This window comes from Lycium ferocissimum, chromosome 2 (assembly GCF_029784015.1).
Source record: "Lycium ferocissimum isolate CSIRO_LF1 chromosome 2, AGI_CSIRO_Lferr_CH_V1, whole genome shotgun sequence".
In the NCBI taxonomy this organism is placed as follows: Eukaryota; Viridiplantae; Streptophyta; class Magnoliopsida; order Solanales; family Solanaceae; genus Lycium; species Lycium ferocissimum.
In genome coordinates this window covers 64,956,008-64,973,754 of record NC_081343.1, presented here as the reverse complement: position 1 = coordinate 64,973,754, position 17,747 = coordinate 64,956,008, and the positions used below count along the sequence as shown (strand labels likewise).

Below are 17,747 nucleotides of genomic sequence, written 5' to 3'. Positions count from 1 at the left end.
GGAAAAGAAGGTTTTCCTCATAGTCATGGAGCTTCTTATCCAGGAAGGTGAACAAATAAGATAGGCAATTGCTTCTAAATTCCTTTTTTCCCTTCTAGCCAAGGCAATATTGTATTGGTGATAAATATATCGGGGTGAGTTTTATTTGATCCAACACGTGGCAAGCATTGATAGAACTCACAGTCAATCACGAGTCAATCAGTAACGGCCTGACCTAAAACCGAAAAACTACACCTGATGAACCAAGAATTTGGTCTCGGGTCTGGTATGCGCACGCCGAGCAATCATGCTTCGAAAGGATAAATCATGACCAAAATACCCAAATCATTTATTTCCCGAATACTAAGTGAGTTGTTGCAACAAGTAACCTACTTGTTTCATTTGATTACATTTAATAACCCACGAATTATCCATGTAAATGTTGTAATAAACGAGATTCACGGGGCAGGTTGCAATTAACTTTTCCAATAAATACCCCCATCCCCCATCCTTATACTCATCTGGTTACACACATTATTATACATACTCGCAAAATCATTGTACTCATTTGGTTACACACGTTATTATACATACTGGCAACATTATTGTACTAATCTGATTACATATGTTATTATACATACTAGCAAAATCATTGTTTACTGTTATTCATCAGTGTCCCCGCTCCACCGAACCATAATCACTACAAAAAAAACAGCGTTTAGCGACGGACGTATTCCGTCGCTAATCAGCATATATCTGTCGCTAAACATGTGCTGCGACAGATTAGCAACGGAAAGTCGTCTGTTACGATTTTGCGCGTTGCTAACCTCTTAGCGACGGAAAAATGAAATCCGTAGCAAACTTAGCGACAGAGTAGCGACGTATGAGATCCGTTCCACATTATAGCAACGGAATATTTTGTCGCTATTTTTATGAATTCCGTGACTAATTTCATATTTCATTTCGTCGTTTTAGTAAATTAGCGATGAAAACCTTTGTCGCTAATCCGTTGCAAAATATTTGAATTATTTATGCCCGACATTTAGTGACAATACAATGTTTGTCGCAAATACCGTAGCCTACTGTTTTTCCTCTAGCAACGACCAAAATCCGTCGCAAATCTGTCACAAATATTTTTGTTCTAAAAATATTTTTATTTATTTATTTTAAATACACCTGTTGAAACATACCAAATATAAATTAACAAATACCCTTAAAAATAACTAACATTCACATAAAATAACATTTACAAAAAAGATTCAAAATAGATATCGAAATCCTCATCGTTAAGTCCAAAACACCGACAAGGCCAAGCTATCAACTACCAAAAGAACCCACATCCGTCAAGTATTGTTAGTGCATAATTTTGTTCTTTCCAACAAAAAAATAGATAACATAAAAAACTAATGCATGGGTGAAGGACTACGATCATCATCAGAAACTAAAGGATCAACATCGTCAACGTTAGCAGCAGTAGTAGGAGGCACTATGGGTGTCACAACTGATGGATTTTCAATAGGAGTATTTGGATGATGTGATGGTGAAGAAATCACTCCGCGTGCCTTCTCAATAAATAAAGGAAGCAAGCGTTCGATCCGTTGTAGGAATCAATCGCATCACTAACTCCTCCATATTTTTTCTTCGGTCCGATTGAGACATTGAAGGTGGCATCTTTGCCAAGCATTAAACCCAGAATTGACGCTAAGATTCGGCCCATAATAACTTTGTGCTTGAGATCCAAGACCATATATTCTTCTTTTCCTTGTCCCCCCAGCAGCTTCGTAATATGCTTCACATTGATCAATATCAGTCTGAGACTGTGATTTTTCCCGTAATATTTCTTGATATCTTTCCTGTAATAAGTAGTGAAATTAAAACATCAAGAATACTAACCATTCAATTTTACCAAATAAAAAGAGAAATGAATTCCAAAGATAAGGGAGCATATATTTATCCATTTTTCATTGGAAGTCTCATGATGACCAACAAAAAAGAGTTTCATACAACTTGGATATAAGTGATCATATATACATTGTTTCATAGTCAAGTAACAAAACATGAAAATAAAGACAATTAGAGTTCCTAAACAACACATAAAAGGACAATTTCGGGCTATTTCCCACTCATTCACTCACCGTCCATTCTCACATGAACAAGCGATCTACAATCAAGATTTGCCTAATCCATTGCAAGGCTACTCTTTAACTTCTTTACACAATACCATTAAAACACAATAAGGGAATTATTAGTATTTGAAGGAGCATATTCAAATCTAACTTATAAAGTGAAGTGAGGCAGTTGGTATTACATAATACCATCAGATGTGTTTTCTGTTAAAAGTGCAGAGAGAGAGAGAGAGAGAGTTGTGTGGGAGAGAAATTTACATCTGCTAGGTGAACTTCACCACCAGAACTTTGGAAGTGTTGTACGTATATGGTGTCACATTGGAAATGCAGAGAAATATGGAAATAACACAAGTCACATAAGCAGCTCCTTGGTCATTTTTTGATCAACCAATGTTAACTATCATTTCATTATTAAAGTTCTTAGTTTTTATAGTTATTTTCTTAGCAATTTGTAGTATCAACTAAAGTCGTCATATAAGGCTTAAGTTTTTCATTAGTTTAAGTCTGAAATTATAAAATTTTGAACTTACATGGACAGCTCGGGCACGCTCATCAACAAAAGATTCTCCATCATGATCATGTGTATGGACGTGCAAATGTACCTCACCTGGTGTTGGATCTCGACCCTTTTCAACAACCTATGCAAAAGTTACTCATTTTAGAAAATTAGCAACAGAAGTTTTTTGTATTTTTGTGTAAAAATGAGATTGAAAATAACATATAAGAAAATACTAGTCCCTGTTGATATCCTTTAATCATTGAAATGACCTGTTTATTCATAACTTAGCTTAAAATAAGTAACTTGTCAAGGACGAGGAATGTACAAAGAATTAATAGAAGCTAATATAAGACTTCATTTGAGACTAATATATCATCATACTTAAGATTAACCAGCAAACTAACTACTTCATTAATTTTCCAAAATATATTCATTTGTGTAGTGTAATCTTGTTTAAATTTTTGTTATACTACCCTCTCTAACAGATATCATTTATCTTCTTGTTAACTTTTTGTTGAATTTCTATAGATCAATGATGACGAAATCAAGTTGATCATGAATTCAAGAAAGCAAGAAGCTGGTGGACATGACACCACCAATAGTAAAATATTTTCAAAAACTACTCCATCAAGTTCTTCAAGGCAGCCATGACACTACTAAAAAAACAGCGTTTCCTAATAATTCAGTCACAAAAGACAAAAGTAATATCCTAAAAGAAATCAGCTGTGTGAGTCCCAGCAGTCCATTTACTTTGCTCCAATGGAACAACACCAGTAGTACCCAAAAGTGGCAAAACATAACTAAAACATGTAACAATCCCAGCTGAAAAAAGTGCTTTAGGAAATGTCTTTTGAGGTTGTTCAACTTCACCAGCTAAAGTACTAGCATTATCCCAAAAATTCAAATTCCAAAAAAGGGTATTAAAAAACAAGTTCCAATCTATTTTAACACCCTTTTGGCCTAAAATCAACCATCTACTAGGATCAATCTTTGGAACTGAAAACAATGTAATTAACCAAAAGGGACAAAGGGAAAGTACACCAAGAACAACAACAGTATAACCAACAATAGACAAACCTAAATAATTCAAGAAAGACAACAACATAGTAATCAAGAAAATAGCAATATACCTAATGGAAAAGAAGCACACAATGCAAGGAAACACCAAAAAAGTATGTAAATAAAAAAATATCGAAAAGAGCTTGTATGACAAAATATATCTTGGAAATGAGATTTATTTTGCAAGTCTACAAATATGACTAATCATGATTTACAAGCACATCTTGTTACACAAGCAAACCTTATAGTTTCTTTTTGGTCAATTTTATGTCATTTGGAAACAAGAGGTTTAAATGGATCGATCCACGACATCGTTATCAAGATTATTTTTATTTCGCAATTGCATTCCTAGAATTGCTCATAATGTCTCGGTGTGTATACCGGTGTGTTTTATTGGAATGATTTTAATGAGTTTATAACATGATCTATGTATTGTCTAATCATTTTTATGTGCGGCGGATAAGGATATTGGAATGACAAGGTTTCTTGTTGAGAAATGCAATGCAAGGATCAATATATTATATTACAAGAAACATTGTTTAATTCCAATATATTATATGCAAGGATCAATAATTTCTTGCATATTTGAACCGATAGCGTACTAGAGTTTGAACTTGGTTTATTTAGGATCTTTGACCGATGTGGATCGTGAAAACTCTTGTTGAAGAAGCTGAATGGGAATGGGAACACTTTGTTTGCAAACAAAAGGCCCTAAATGGAGGACTTTCCAACACACCTCCAAAACCTCGATGCCTCGAGCCATATCTACGAAAAAAATGTGGACACGAGGAAATTAAAGCAACCATCGAAAAAGGTAACCGCGGTAAAATGCAAGTAAAGAGGTTTTTATACCATCTGAGATAATGGAAAAGAAACACTTTTTCTTGAAATTTGGATGAAATTTCCAAATTGATTTTTAATGACTTTTACTCTTTATTCAGAAAACAATCATTTTATTAGGAGCAAAAAAAGGGTCGGGTTGGGTCGTGGGGGTAATTCTCTGTCACAAGATCTAACGTATAATGGAACAAAAACACAAATGTCACCGAAAGGGTAAAAACATAAGAAAGATGATGACAAATTCTAAAATATTCAAATTTATTATTGATTTTGTCATCATATGATGCTTCTTGATTCTAGAGATGAACATAAAAAGTTTAATAGCAAGAAAGAGTTTGTATCGAACGATTAAGAATAAGAGACAATATATAAATGCATGCTTTATGTACAAATGATGGAATACATGGATGCCTTTCAGAGGTGTTGTTAGTGGAGGTTGAGTCATCTTACTTCGGTGACAAATTGACTAATCCATTTTTCATAGCTTAATGACGAACTTTACCTCCAGGACTTATCTTCAAAAACCTAGGTAAATAAAGCCCAAAAACACACCTTTTATGTTTCTTCATGCAGGTAGGCAAAGGCTTTCTAAGAATGTAAATTCCAAAACTTGCTTTAAATTTGTAAGTAAATTGTTTATGCTATCTTGATTGTCTTTTTGGTCAATTTTATGTCATTTGGACTAACTTGGAGGTGGTTATATGTCTAATAGATCAATCCACGACATCGTTATGGACACAACTTGCATTTCCATTATGTTCAATGATTGCATTCTCAAAGCAAAAGAGCCCTTCTTCTACTGGTAATTGTCTGAATAAATTTATACAATCTTTTTAATGATCATATAACATAAAATTCTTTTTCATTTGCTAATCATTTTACTCTGAAGCAGGTTGGATATTGGAGAAGGCAATGAAGTTAATCTTGTTGAGAAATGCCCGCGATGGGAACTACATCCGCAATGCATCAAGTACCTTGGTCCTGTATGTCTTAAGTCCATCTTCAATTTTGGTCATAAATAATTTCTTGCATATTTGATACTTTTAACTTTTACTTACCATGATTGGTTTATTTTCTTTGAAAATAGATGGAAACTATTGTACAAAGAAATTTGAATTCTTGACACCACTTGTGAAACAAAAGGCACTAAATGGATATTTGTCCTAAGCATTAGCTAAAACCTTATATGTGGGAAGAAAAGGAAAGGAATATTTCGAGTAAAGCATTCTAGTTTCTTGGCGGAGGCGCCACTTTAACAACGGTTGAACGGGATAATGTGGAACAAGGAGATTTGAAGGTATTGAATCGCTACAAATCTTTCTTTCAATATAAGTAACTCTTTTTCTTGTTTTGGCTATTTTCAAGGTTGAACTAAAATGATAATGGACATTATCGACCTAAGAAAACTTTCAAGACTTCATTTTGTTTCTCAGGGAGAACGATGTGGACCTAAATCATAATGGAACATAATCGCACTTTACAGATTTTTGAGTCATGATTTTGTTGTAACATAAACTAAGTTCCAATGCAAATTAATTAGTATCAAATGATGCTTTCGATTCTATCGATGACGAAGAAGATTCTACTAGCAAGAAGAGTGGTGTATACCTTAGAGATAATGTTTCGATGATAACATAGCTCAAAAGGATGATTTAGAAAAAAACTTCGATAAAAATGAGTTGAAAGAACAATAATCAAGGTCACTACACCACTTACCAAGTTCATCTCATTACTTCGTGACAAATTGACTAATCTAAAAATTCCTATTAATGACGATTTTCGAGAGATTGACGAATAAAAAAATTAGTTAAATCCATGGAAAAATGATGGATATGAATCGGAAAAAAACAAGAAAGTCATGAAGAAACAATTCCTCAAGAATGTATATTGAAGAGGATAAATTCACATAATGAATGAAGTCATTTCAATTGCTATCGACTACAATCGGAGAAACAATTAATGGACATAATGTAAGCCACTTAATTGTTGGTTTTCAAAATACATCAAGATAGGATTTGAAATTTTTGTGAAATATTAGGAATCGGCTGTGGTGTGATAGAACTAATGGTCTATATGCGGTTTGGTTTTACTACATGCATATTGGTATCAAGTTTTTTCCAGATCTCAAATTGGACTGAAAGGAAGATAGCATGATTTTCATCACAACAAATCGAGAATGACAAAAAGGATGTACTCGAATACATGACAATATTTGAGTTTTCTAGTTCTGGATTTAATCCATCAATTTTGGCCATACTTGCTCATATTGTAGAAAAAATATAGCATTCTTTGTCATCAACAATGCCATTTATCATTTTATACAAATCAATAGTCAAGTTATTAGGTTTCTTATTTGATTCATTAGCAATTTGTAGTACCAAATTAAGACAATCTATAAGTAACATTAGCTAACATATTGTACAATTTTGGAAGAGAGAGAGGAGATGAAGAACCTTACCGAGAAGAACTTCAATAATGGAACAACAATATTCAAAAGAAATTAAAAATGCGTAACCTTTAATGAGTAGCACGTTTTTTGCATTTTTCCACTACGTATCCGTAATATAAATAACATCGGGAGGATTCTATCAAAGGTTGAACTAACATGATAATGGAATATAAAAGTCTAATGCCAATGATTTAATGGTTTTAGTTACATGTTACTTTAGGTGATAAAGTATTTTGGCTACGAACTTAAGCACGTAACCCCAAATAAGTAGCCAATAAATAAGAAGGCATATAAATAACAAATAAGCTGGTTAATTCAGCAATTTCTACATGCAGCACCTCTGGTCAAGATCACAAGACTTCATCTGCTGCATCAAGTAGCATTATTTTGGTCTTGATTTGATCATCAACTGTTCAAGATCAAGTTATTCATTTCATTTTACACTTTTAATTCTACTTCTTTTAATTAATTCTTTAGCAATTTGTAGTATTAAGTTAAGACAACTATAAGTCTTAACTTGGTCATTAGTTTAATGTGCTCTTATTATTAGCCTTTGGCTACATTTGTAAATAACTTTTGGATTTGCTTTGAGAAAAATTTATAAAATTAGCCCTAGGCACCAAAATGCCTAGTGGACTTTAATTAAAAAAAAAAAATTAGTTGACATGCATGATTCTTTTGGAAACCTTAATCTTCCCCCTGGTGAATTATTTTGCACTTGCTATACAATGGAAAACTACAAAATGAAGAAAAGATCAATCACAGATCTAACTGAAACACAAAATTTCAGCAAAACCAAACTAAGATTCTAGCACCAACGAAATTCTTTTTCCCCAATTTTAATTCTCACAAAAAAAAAACTTTCAATTTACAGCCACACTAGAATGAACCAAACATAGTAAAATTTTAAAAGAGAATGAATTCTTACCAGTCAAGAAAAAGGGCTTAGAAAATAAACAAAGAACAAGAGAAGAAAGTACAGCAAAATCTTAAAATATTCAATCAATGCCACTATCATAACAATATTTAGATGTGAATAAGATGAGTTTTAAGAATCGAGTAAGAAACCCAGTTCACTAACACTAATTTCCAATCACAGAATATAAAGAATGTTGAGTTCTTCAAGCTTTTTCTCGACATGCAACGAATTAAAACAAACTTTAAGCACCAAATAATATTACCCTACAAGGTTTAGCACAAACAAAGGTCGAATTTCCATTTTCATCAGATTTTGGCCCAAATAGAGATTCCCAACACTTAACCTTCAAATAAATTATAAACCCAACAGTTTTTCAAGACACCCAACTTCGATTTTAGCAAGAAAACACTTAACGACGCTCTGTCCTTTAGATAATAAGCAAAAAAATACAGATTTCTTAACTTCTATTTCAGATTTAATGTCAGAAAACACAAAGAAAGAGATAAAGAAGAAAGAAATTGCTCATAAAACATAGAAAAAACAAAACATACCTGTCCTTTAGATAAAAGATGCGGCGTATAAGAAGAGAAAAACACAATAGAAACCCTAGATTCACATTATTTTGATCTAAATTCACAATTTCGCACACTGTCTCTCTCTATATTGCGCTCTCTCTCTCTCTCTCTCTCTCTCTCTCTCTCTCTCTCTCTCTCTCTCTCTCTCTCTCTCTCTCTATCTGTGTTGGGTGTGTTTGAAGTGAGAGGAAATAAATGAGTGCCCTAGGATATATCTTTTTTTTTAATATTTAACGACGGACTAGCGACGGATTTTATATTCCGTCGCTAAATAATACATTGACTTCTTTTAATAATTAATATTGCAACGAATTTTTCCGTTGCTGCGAATATATATTTTTTGGAGAAAAATTGAAAGGTCTGGCGACGGATTTTCCGTTGCTGAATCCGTCACTACATAAAAATAAAATTTGTCGCGCCTCTTCTGTTGCTAAATCTGTAGTGAAATTTAAGGCGCCAAAATTTCGCGCTAATAATTAGTGACAAAATTCGGCCTTTCGTTGTTAATCCGTCGCTATATAATGAGATAAAATTTTAGTTGCTTTTCTCGCGACAAAATGAGCATTCCGTAGCTAATCCGTCGTTAATTAGCGACAGAATATGGTCTGTCGCTAATATTCCGTCACTAAACGCTGGTTTTTTAGTAGTGAATATTCAACAAGAATCTCTTTATCTTTTTCTTTCATTGCTAGCTTTTTCAATCTAGTTATCTATTTTATTGTTACTAGTTAGTTGGCACGTGCATTGCACGTGTGTGCCAAATCTTATAATATATTGTAAAATAGAATCAAAATTATTAGAATTAATCTTTTTAATAAATAATTATACATAAAAATATAAAATTCAATTATCTGTAAAATGATCAATGTAATTTTTTAAGATGATTTGTTTAATTTGTGGAGAGTAAAATGATCGACTATCGGTTGAAGTTTGAAGATGAACATTCAAAATCTAAATATGGGTAGAAAGAGATGGAATTAGCTAATATGTGAAAACCAAAAAGAATAGAAGCATTACAAGAATTATGGATCAGAATGAAGAAGGCAAGAGTACTAATTAAATTTTGAATGCTACAATAGCAGGTGTTGCTTTTATAACCAAAGCAGCACTCTTTGATTTATTCTATGATAAAAATTTAGCCCCATAAAAAAAAGGTATTTTAGAATTGAAGTAGTAGATTGAAATAAAGAAGAACGACGATATGCTCACCAAGTATTAAGAAAAATTGACAGAATAATTAAAGGAGAATGACATAATGAAACAAGTCACTGTATGACGGTCAATATTGATCTTTCACACAAATACTTATATTTTACTAATTTATGTATAATCTTTTACCGAATACCCTTTTTTATATATGAAAATGTGTAAATCCAACGTCAAACGACATCTAATCGTCTTCATTACATGACTAGGCATCTACGTGCAACACACATGAGTTTTATTATTATTGTTACATTTTTTTCATTACATTCACATTGTCTAAGAGTCTTAAGTATTAATCTGCTTTAAATTAATTTCATTACTTGTGACCTCAATCTTACAAATCTCATTGGCTAACTTATTAAACGAATTTAGATTAAGCAGTTACTACATTTATAATTCTTTTAACGGAAAAGGGCCAAAATTACCCCTGAACTTTGAGAAATAGTTCATCCATACCCTTCGTTATACTTTGGGGCCAATTACACCCTTACCGATATACTATGGGGTCAATTATACCCTTATGTCTAACTGCTGCCACGTGGCATCATCCCAAGCCTTCAAAATTATTTTCCCCTCAAATAATTTTTTACCCACTAAAATAACCCAACCCGACCCGATTTTTTTTTCCAGCCAAACTAATACGGACCCAACATTATTTTCCCCTCATCTATTATTTCCCCTCATTTATTTCCCTTCAAAATTATCTGTTAAATGAATAAACTGGAATTAGAGCGATTAACAAAACAATCTGTTAACTGCTTGTTTTGGTTGGTAGGCTACACATGCTGCCTGCATAACTCAAGATAAATTGTAGAAGATAGGCTGCATTATGTGCAGTAAATGGCTACACAGCGACTGCAGCACCAAATATATATGTTGCCATCAGCAAGTTTCTTTTTCTTTTGATAAGGTAAAACCATCAACAAGTTTCTTAATTGATATAGAAGGTAGAGATGACATAATAATAGAAGAAAAGAGTGGAATAATAGATGAGGGGAAAATAATTTTGAAGGGAAATAATAGATGAGGGGAAAATAATCTTGGGTCCATATTAGTTTGGCTGGAAAAAAAAAATCAGGTCGGGTTGGGTTATTTTAGTGGGTAAAAAATTATTTGAGGGAAAAATAATTTTGAAGGCCTGGGATGATGCCACGTGGCAGCCGTTAGACATAAGGGTATAATTGACCCTATAGTATAACGGTAAGGGTATAATTGGCCTCAAAGTATAGCGAAGGGTATGGATGAACAATTTCTTAAAGTTCAGGGGTAATTTGGCCCTTTTCCGTTCTTTTAATCCTTGCATAGAATTTGTTAATTGGTATGACGAGAGTTTTTCTCTTAACATATCTTTCAGTAACTGACTTGTTTTCTAAAAAATATTTTTCGATATTTGATTATTGAGTGAAAATATTAATAAAGAATCTATAAAAAAGTTAGCAAATTAATTTTTTTTTTTTTTTTTTTTAATAAAACTCGTGAGTATTATAGGTTGATAATATAATGCCTGTATATAGGTTGGAGACTTGGAGTAACAATGATGTTAGAAGTTGAAGTAGTTATGAATGAAAATGATTTTGTTCATAAAAAAGAAATGTCATTTTTTTTTTCCTTTTGGAGAAAACTGCTTTCGGAAAAAATAATTATGGCAACCAAATAAAAAATAATTAGTTATTTTCTTAAAATGTATTTTCCATCAATATGACCGTTATTCCTCTTAATTCTTGTCAGCGTTGGTAATCAGTGTTGCAACGGGAGTGCTTTGCCCCCAAATGTGGGACTACCCGGCACGAATCCGGATTTAATCGGGCCCCAATGAGAATATCGAACATTGCGGAAAATTCCCCACCGCCGCCTCCCGTAGGAGTTTGGGCCGTGTCTCGGTCCCAAGCACGATCATCCTCTCGGACCCATTCTATCGATCATCGCCTTGCAAGCTATTGCCTCACCAACTAGCTAATCGTACGCGAGCCCCTGGATGGGAAAACAAAAAAAAATTAGTGTTGCAACAGCAATTGATAGTCTACCACTTGTATGAGAACTCATCCAAGATGTAATCAGCCACATTTCCTAAAAAATTATGATATCTTCAATAGTATCCTGAAGTAACGTGTTAAATTTCACTAGTTAAGATCTAAGAACGAACTTTTTTTTATTTAAAAAGTTCACAACCAATTTTTAGTATGGTACTTATAGTAACTACATTATGAAGTATTTTGGTCGTTAGGTCTAGGTTCCTGATACACACCCGGAGCACGGTAAAAATTTATCCGCATTAAGTATTTTTTTTATTATAATTAACTGATAATTTAAGGTGAAACTATTTAGTAATTTATTAGTAAATGATTTGGTTATAATGATGTATGGGAAAGATATGTATTATGTATTAATTGGTTTGGTGTTAGTGCCTGAGCCAGAATTTTTATTTTGTTAGTTAATCCAAATTATAACAAATTGTCAATGACAGAGTTATGGTTTTCACCAAAAAGATTCAAACTATAAAGTACATATGAAAAAAGTTAAAAAGATTCAACATATATATATATATATATATAATAATTTTAATTTTATATGTGCAATGTAATTTTCTAACGAAAGAGATTCACATCCTCTAACTCAACTTTTGATTTAATTAGCGTAAACACCATATGAGAATAGATCTTTTCCCTAGAGTATATAAATATCAACAACGGACACAAAGAAAGGAAATTGCAACCATCAAAGATGTGTTGTTTTTTCTTGATTAGAGGTCTCTGGTTCGAATTAGGTATGAAAAAATCTTTGATAGAGAAAGCTTCTCCCGAATGAGTCTTATGCGGCACGAATTCAAATATTATCGGGCCTCAGTACGAATATTAGACACCCAACATTGAATGGAAAAAAAGAAAAAAGAAAAGAAAATTGCAACTAGGAAACGAATTTTGACTGAATTTGCGGCATTTGGCCTGCGCGGCGAACACTCCCACCCAAAAACCCATTTTTTGAAAAATAAATACGTTAAACAAAGTATTTATGTATATAGGACTGTGGAAAAAGACACAGAGATTTTTGGAGAAAAAGGACAGGCGTGAAAGCTATCTCATATAAAATCCCTTCTCACCTTACTTCTTTGGTTGCCCCTTTACTCTCTGCTCCTTTTGGCTCTTCCCATTCTCTTTTTCTCTTTTTCTTTTTCTTCTGTCCTTTTAGAGAGAGAAAGAAACCATAAGAGCAGAGACATGTTACTGGGTCCAAGATTGAGTTTTGGATTACCTTAAAGATAATGAGTAGAGCCTCCATTGTCTTCTTCCCTCTAGAAGAAGAAAAAGATGGGTTTTCCTTTAGATGTCCAGTTCCAAAATCCAGTTTCTGCTCTTCTTGACGGGCTTTACTGTGAGGAAGATCGATTCTTGGATGATGATTTAGAAGAATGGTCTAGTTTAGAAAATGTTAAAAAAAAGACTCTACCTTTATTAGAATGTGACTTGTTTTGGGAAGATGATGAACTTGATGCTCTTTTCTCTAAGGAAAAAGAATCCCATTTGGGTTTTGATGGGTTAATCTCAGATGGGTCTTTAATGGATGCTAGAAAAGAGGCTTTAGATTGGATGTTGAGGGTCATTGGTTACTATGGTTTCAATGCTACTACTGCTGTTTTAGGTGTGAACTATTTTGATAGGTATATATCTGGATTCTGCTTTCAGAAAGATAAGCCTTGGATGAGTCAGCTTGCTGCTGTTGCTTGTCTTTCCATTGCTGCTAAAGTGGAAGAGACCCAAGTGCCCCTTCTGTTAGACCTTCAAGTATGTTTGCTATTTCATTGCTTGATGTGAGTATTGCTGGTGCTTGTATAAATGTTTGAATGTCAGTTTATGTGTTCTGTTTTATTGTTTAGGTAGCTGATTCAAGATTTGTGTTTGAGGCAAAGACTATTCAGAGAATGGAACTTTTGGTGCTTTCTACTCTTAAATGGAAAATGAATCTGGTGACACCATTATCTTTTATTGATCATATTATGAGGAGATTTGGATTCATGACTAACCTGCATTTGGATTTTCTTAAGAAGTGTGAACGCCTCATTCTTGATATTATCACTGGTGAGAAATGTTTAGGCTATATTCGAAGAAATAGAAATTTTGATTTATAATTAATACCAATTGTTGATCATCAAACCCCACAAACTGAATGCAGATTCTAGGCTCTTGCATTATCCTCCATCTGTTATCGCAACTGCAGCAATGTTTTTTGTGATTAATGAGATTGAGCCTTGCAATGCTATGGAATACCAGAATCAGCTTATGAGTGTTCTTAAAGTCAGAAAGGTCTGCTATTTTTCACATTTGAGTTTTAAATAAAGCTGATTAAGTCTATTGTATTAACTAAAGTTCTTGATCAATAAACAGGATAGTCTTGAAGAATGCCGTGATTTAATTCTAGAGCTAATGGGCACTACTTGCTACGACCTCTGCCAAAGCCTAAAGCGCAAACATCAATCGGTACCTAGCAGTCCAAGTGGTGTTATTGATGCATATTTTAGTTGCGAGAGCTCAAATGATTCATGGTCAGTAGCATCTTCGATTTCATCTTCACCTGAGCCTCAGTATAAGAGAAATAAAACTCAAGATCAGCATATGAAACTGGCTCCGCTTGGTACTGTTTCTGTTGTTGTGGGTCGTAATCCTCACTGATCGATATATCTTGTTCTCTAAATTATCTAGTATATCGGCAATAGCTACTATATGATCTCTCGTTTTTGGTATGTTCTCTTAAAAAGCAATTGCACAATGCTCCGATGTTCCATTATGTTTGTCTAGACGATGTGAACATCAACTCCACCCCCTCCTTCACAGGAAATGGGATTGGTGGAGTTTTCCCTTGAGTTGAATCAATGCTACTGAATTATGTTGAATACGATCAATGTCATCGATGAATTATGATTTCAAGATATACTTCTTATACATTATTATGCTTTTTATATTTCCTTGTAGCCATAACTTGATCTGATTCTCGGATGTGGGATCATAGAAAGATGGATGGGCCAAGTTTATCTGTTTTTTCAAAATCCGGTTTATATGTATTGAGAAAGGTTTTCAAAGTAGGACAGGTTGGCAGTGGACTATGTGCTACTGAAGTAGTAGCATATTAAATTAGAATGTGGAGATATGTCTCGAGGGCAGGAATCGATTGTCGGCCAGTGGGATTTCAGTAGTTGTTGCATAGACTTTTCTCCTTAGCTTTGACCTTATTTTGAAACACAAAGAAGCATTCATACGCTTGTTTACCTATAGCTAATCCAAAAGGACTAGTTGGTGATGCAGCATTTGAATTTACTATCCCTAAATGATACTTGGCCCTGATTTTATAGCAATTCTTGGCCAGGAAATAATAGAACTCTCTACTGTGTATGTGTTTGGCTAATGTCTATATTATAATCTATATAGTGCAAGTTTTGTGCATACCCTTTAGCTAATCATGTTTGGTTTGTACTAATTCAGAAAAAGATATGCTCAAAGAAACATATGTTGGTACCACTAGGACTAGACACTAGGAGCTTGTTTGGATGGGCTTAAATTTTTAAGTTAAGCCAAACGGGCCAACTTATTTTTTTGGGCTTATTTTAAACACAAAATAGCTTATAAGCTGGCCAGCCAAATACTCAAAAAAGCTGAAAACAGTTTATAAGCAACTTATAAGCTAAGCCAAACTGGCTCTAGTACTGTTGCTTTACATTCATTTAAGGAACAGACTCGTGCTTAATGTCTTGTTTTAAAAATTCAACTTATAAAGGCACTTCCCGGCACATTATCGGAAGGTCAAATGGTTGATGCTGCATCACATTGACGGTGTCAATTTTTTAAACATTATCGGGTTATTTCAAAGTTGATTATGCATAATTTCCTATAGTAGATGTTATTTTTTAATATAATAAGGGGATTAAGATTTCTAATCGATTGCTTAGCAAAAGTTAGAGCAGCCGATCACATAAAATGATTGGTGTGACTACTAAACAGATTTCATGCTATATGATTCCATTTTGAGGTACAATAATGGAAGTGGAACCTTCAACTCCGTGAAGCAGCAGCACTACCCTAAATACATTTTTGGTCACAGATGTGACCAATCTTTGGGTCCTGAGTGCGTTGTGCTTTTTGGCTTTAAGCTTTAAAAGTCGTAATATTATGATACTTTTAAGGTCAGCATTATGATCCGTTAGGAAGCAGCAGTGTTATTTTTAGGGGAAGAGCTAATTCAATTGGGACCACCCGATTATTCTAGAATAACAACACTATGATGTACGTTAAGACCTTGCAAGTTCGACCACAACTCTAGGAGTAAACTCCGCTGGCAATTAGACAATTCCTAGGTGGTAGAGTTTTTTTTTTTTTTTTTTTTTTTCTTTTTTCTTTTTCTCCTCCACTTTCTTTTTGCCCCTTTTCTACTCTCCTCTAGTTACTAGGGTATTGTGCATACCTTTAAAAAAAGGAAATCGGATTTTGAGTTTTGACTATTACCCTAACATAAGATGTGAGGCCAAGACAAAATGGAGTCGGTCAACTGTTTACTAGTTTCTATAAAATTTGAATCAAGACAAATAGGGGCCTCAGCTAGGACGAGGGGTTTGGATAACATTCGGTTGAAGTTGGAGGAAAAGAATATTTTAATTAAAGTTAAAAAAAAGGATTTTAAGAGTTGAAATTGTGTTTGAATATGAATTTCACTCGACCAAAAGTTAAACATTTGTTATTGAACTATCCTCAAAAATATTTTTCAATATATCAAATGTTGAAGCTAAGTATTGGCAAATACTGATAGCTAACCAAGTAACTAGTATGAACAAATTCTGAAATATTACTTATGGCTATATTAGGGAATTTCCTTTTTGTTTTTTCGGGAAGGCCTGGTGATGGTATACCTAATACAATATTTATGTCATAGCATTGGAGAAATGGTCCAATGTGGTACCCTACCATACACCATATTTTGGCAAAACAGATGAGAATCTTGATACCCTAATAAAGAGGATATTAAAATCACCAACGAAATTAAAGGATGGAAAATAATCGATGTTCAAAAAACAAGGAGACCTATATGTATGTGTTTCTATATGCATTAGTTGATAATCAAGAGGGGGAAATTGCCTAATCAAGGCTAGGCAATTTCATGACCCTTTCCTCTGTAGGGTAGTAGCATTGAAGACAGAAGAATTAGTAGTACTATCATTTTAATCAACTTTTTTGTTTGATCCACTTTAAGCCAACCCTCTGTTTTAAGACTAGACTAGATGATAAACAAACAAAACATAAGACAATGAGAAACAGAAGGTGAAAAAGGCAAATTAGACAGTGAATACACAGAATTCATGTGATCAAACAGAGGAGGAAAGCATGGTTGGGGAACAGCTAAGGTTGAACTTGTTTCTTATAACATTTTTGTGAGAAATGATTTCAATTCCTCAGTACTCATTTGTTCTATTAATGCCCTGATGAAATAGGTTGAGGACCAAATGTTTTTTTCTCAGAGGAGCTGTCTGTTCTCACGTTGTGTACTATAAGTCCTTGCAGAAAACAAGACCAAACATAGCCAATAGACTTGTGGTTAGGTTGTAACAATGACCAAACAAAGAGGATTAATTGCGACGTAGCACAAGTGTCTTACCACTCATAATTCGTAACTAATTCCTTGAGGGCCTGTACCTGCTGCTCTGGCTCTTGTACAATTTTTCTACGTCCTGCTGTTTATATTCAGAATGTATGAAATGTCTCATCAACATAAGGGTGGTAAAATCCACCAGTTAGATAAATATACACTGACAAAGTGAAATCAATTTTAATAAACGAAGTAAAGGGAGATAATTGGCAAATTATAGAGAGAAATTTAGTAAGAGGCAGTAACGGAGCTACCTTTTAGATGGGGGTTCAAATGAATCCCCTTTATTGAAAATTTTGTACTACGTAAATAGGGTAAAAATAACTTTTTTGTATATTTATATATTACTTAATTCCCTTGACAAGTGGTAAATACTGATACCAAATTATCAATTAGATGTGTCTGAATTGGATTTTATGCGGGAAATTAGTAGGCATGGCCAAGTGAGATTTTGGGCCACATTAAATTTTCA

The 17,747-nt window shown here is 33.7% G+C and overlaps 1 protein-coding gene and 1 long non-coding RNA gene across 2 annotated transcripts; one reads left to right on the top strand and one right to left on the bottom strand.

Annotated features, from left to right (window-relative positions):
• Positions 1-1,187: 1,187 nt before the first annotated feature.
• On the bottom strand, positions 1,188-3,699 carry LOC132048319 (uncharacterized). The gene is made up of 2 exons (XR_009412946.1): positions 2,636-3,699; positions 1,188-1,832 (listed from the first exon to the last, which is right to left on the bottom strand). It is a non-coding gene; the product is annotated as an uncharacterized LOC132048319 (long non-coding RNA).
• Positions 3,700-12,743: 9,044 nt separating this feature from the next.
• On the top strand, positions 12,744-14,573 carry LOC132046816 (cyclin-D3-2). The gene is made up of 4 exons (XM_059437575.1): positions 12,744-13,431; positions 13,524-13,725; positions 13,820-13,950; positions 14,032-14,573. The coding sequence occupies exons 1-4, from the start codon at positions 12,958-12,960 to the stop codon at positions 14,314-14,316; spliced, it is 1,092 nt and encodes a 363-aa protein (XP_059293558.1). The 5' UTR covers positions 12,744-12,957; the 3' UTR covers positions 14,317-14,573.
• Positions 14,574-17,747: the final 3,174 nt, after the last annotated feature.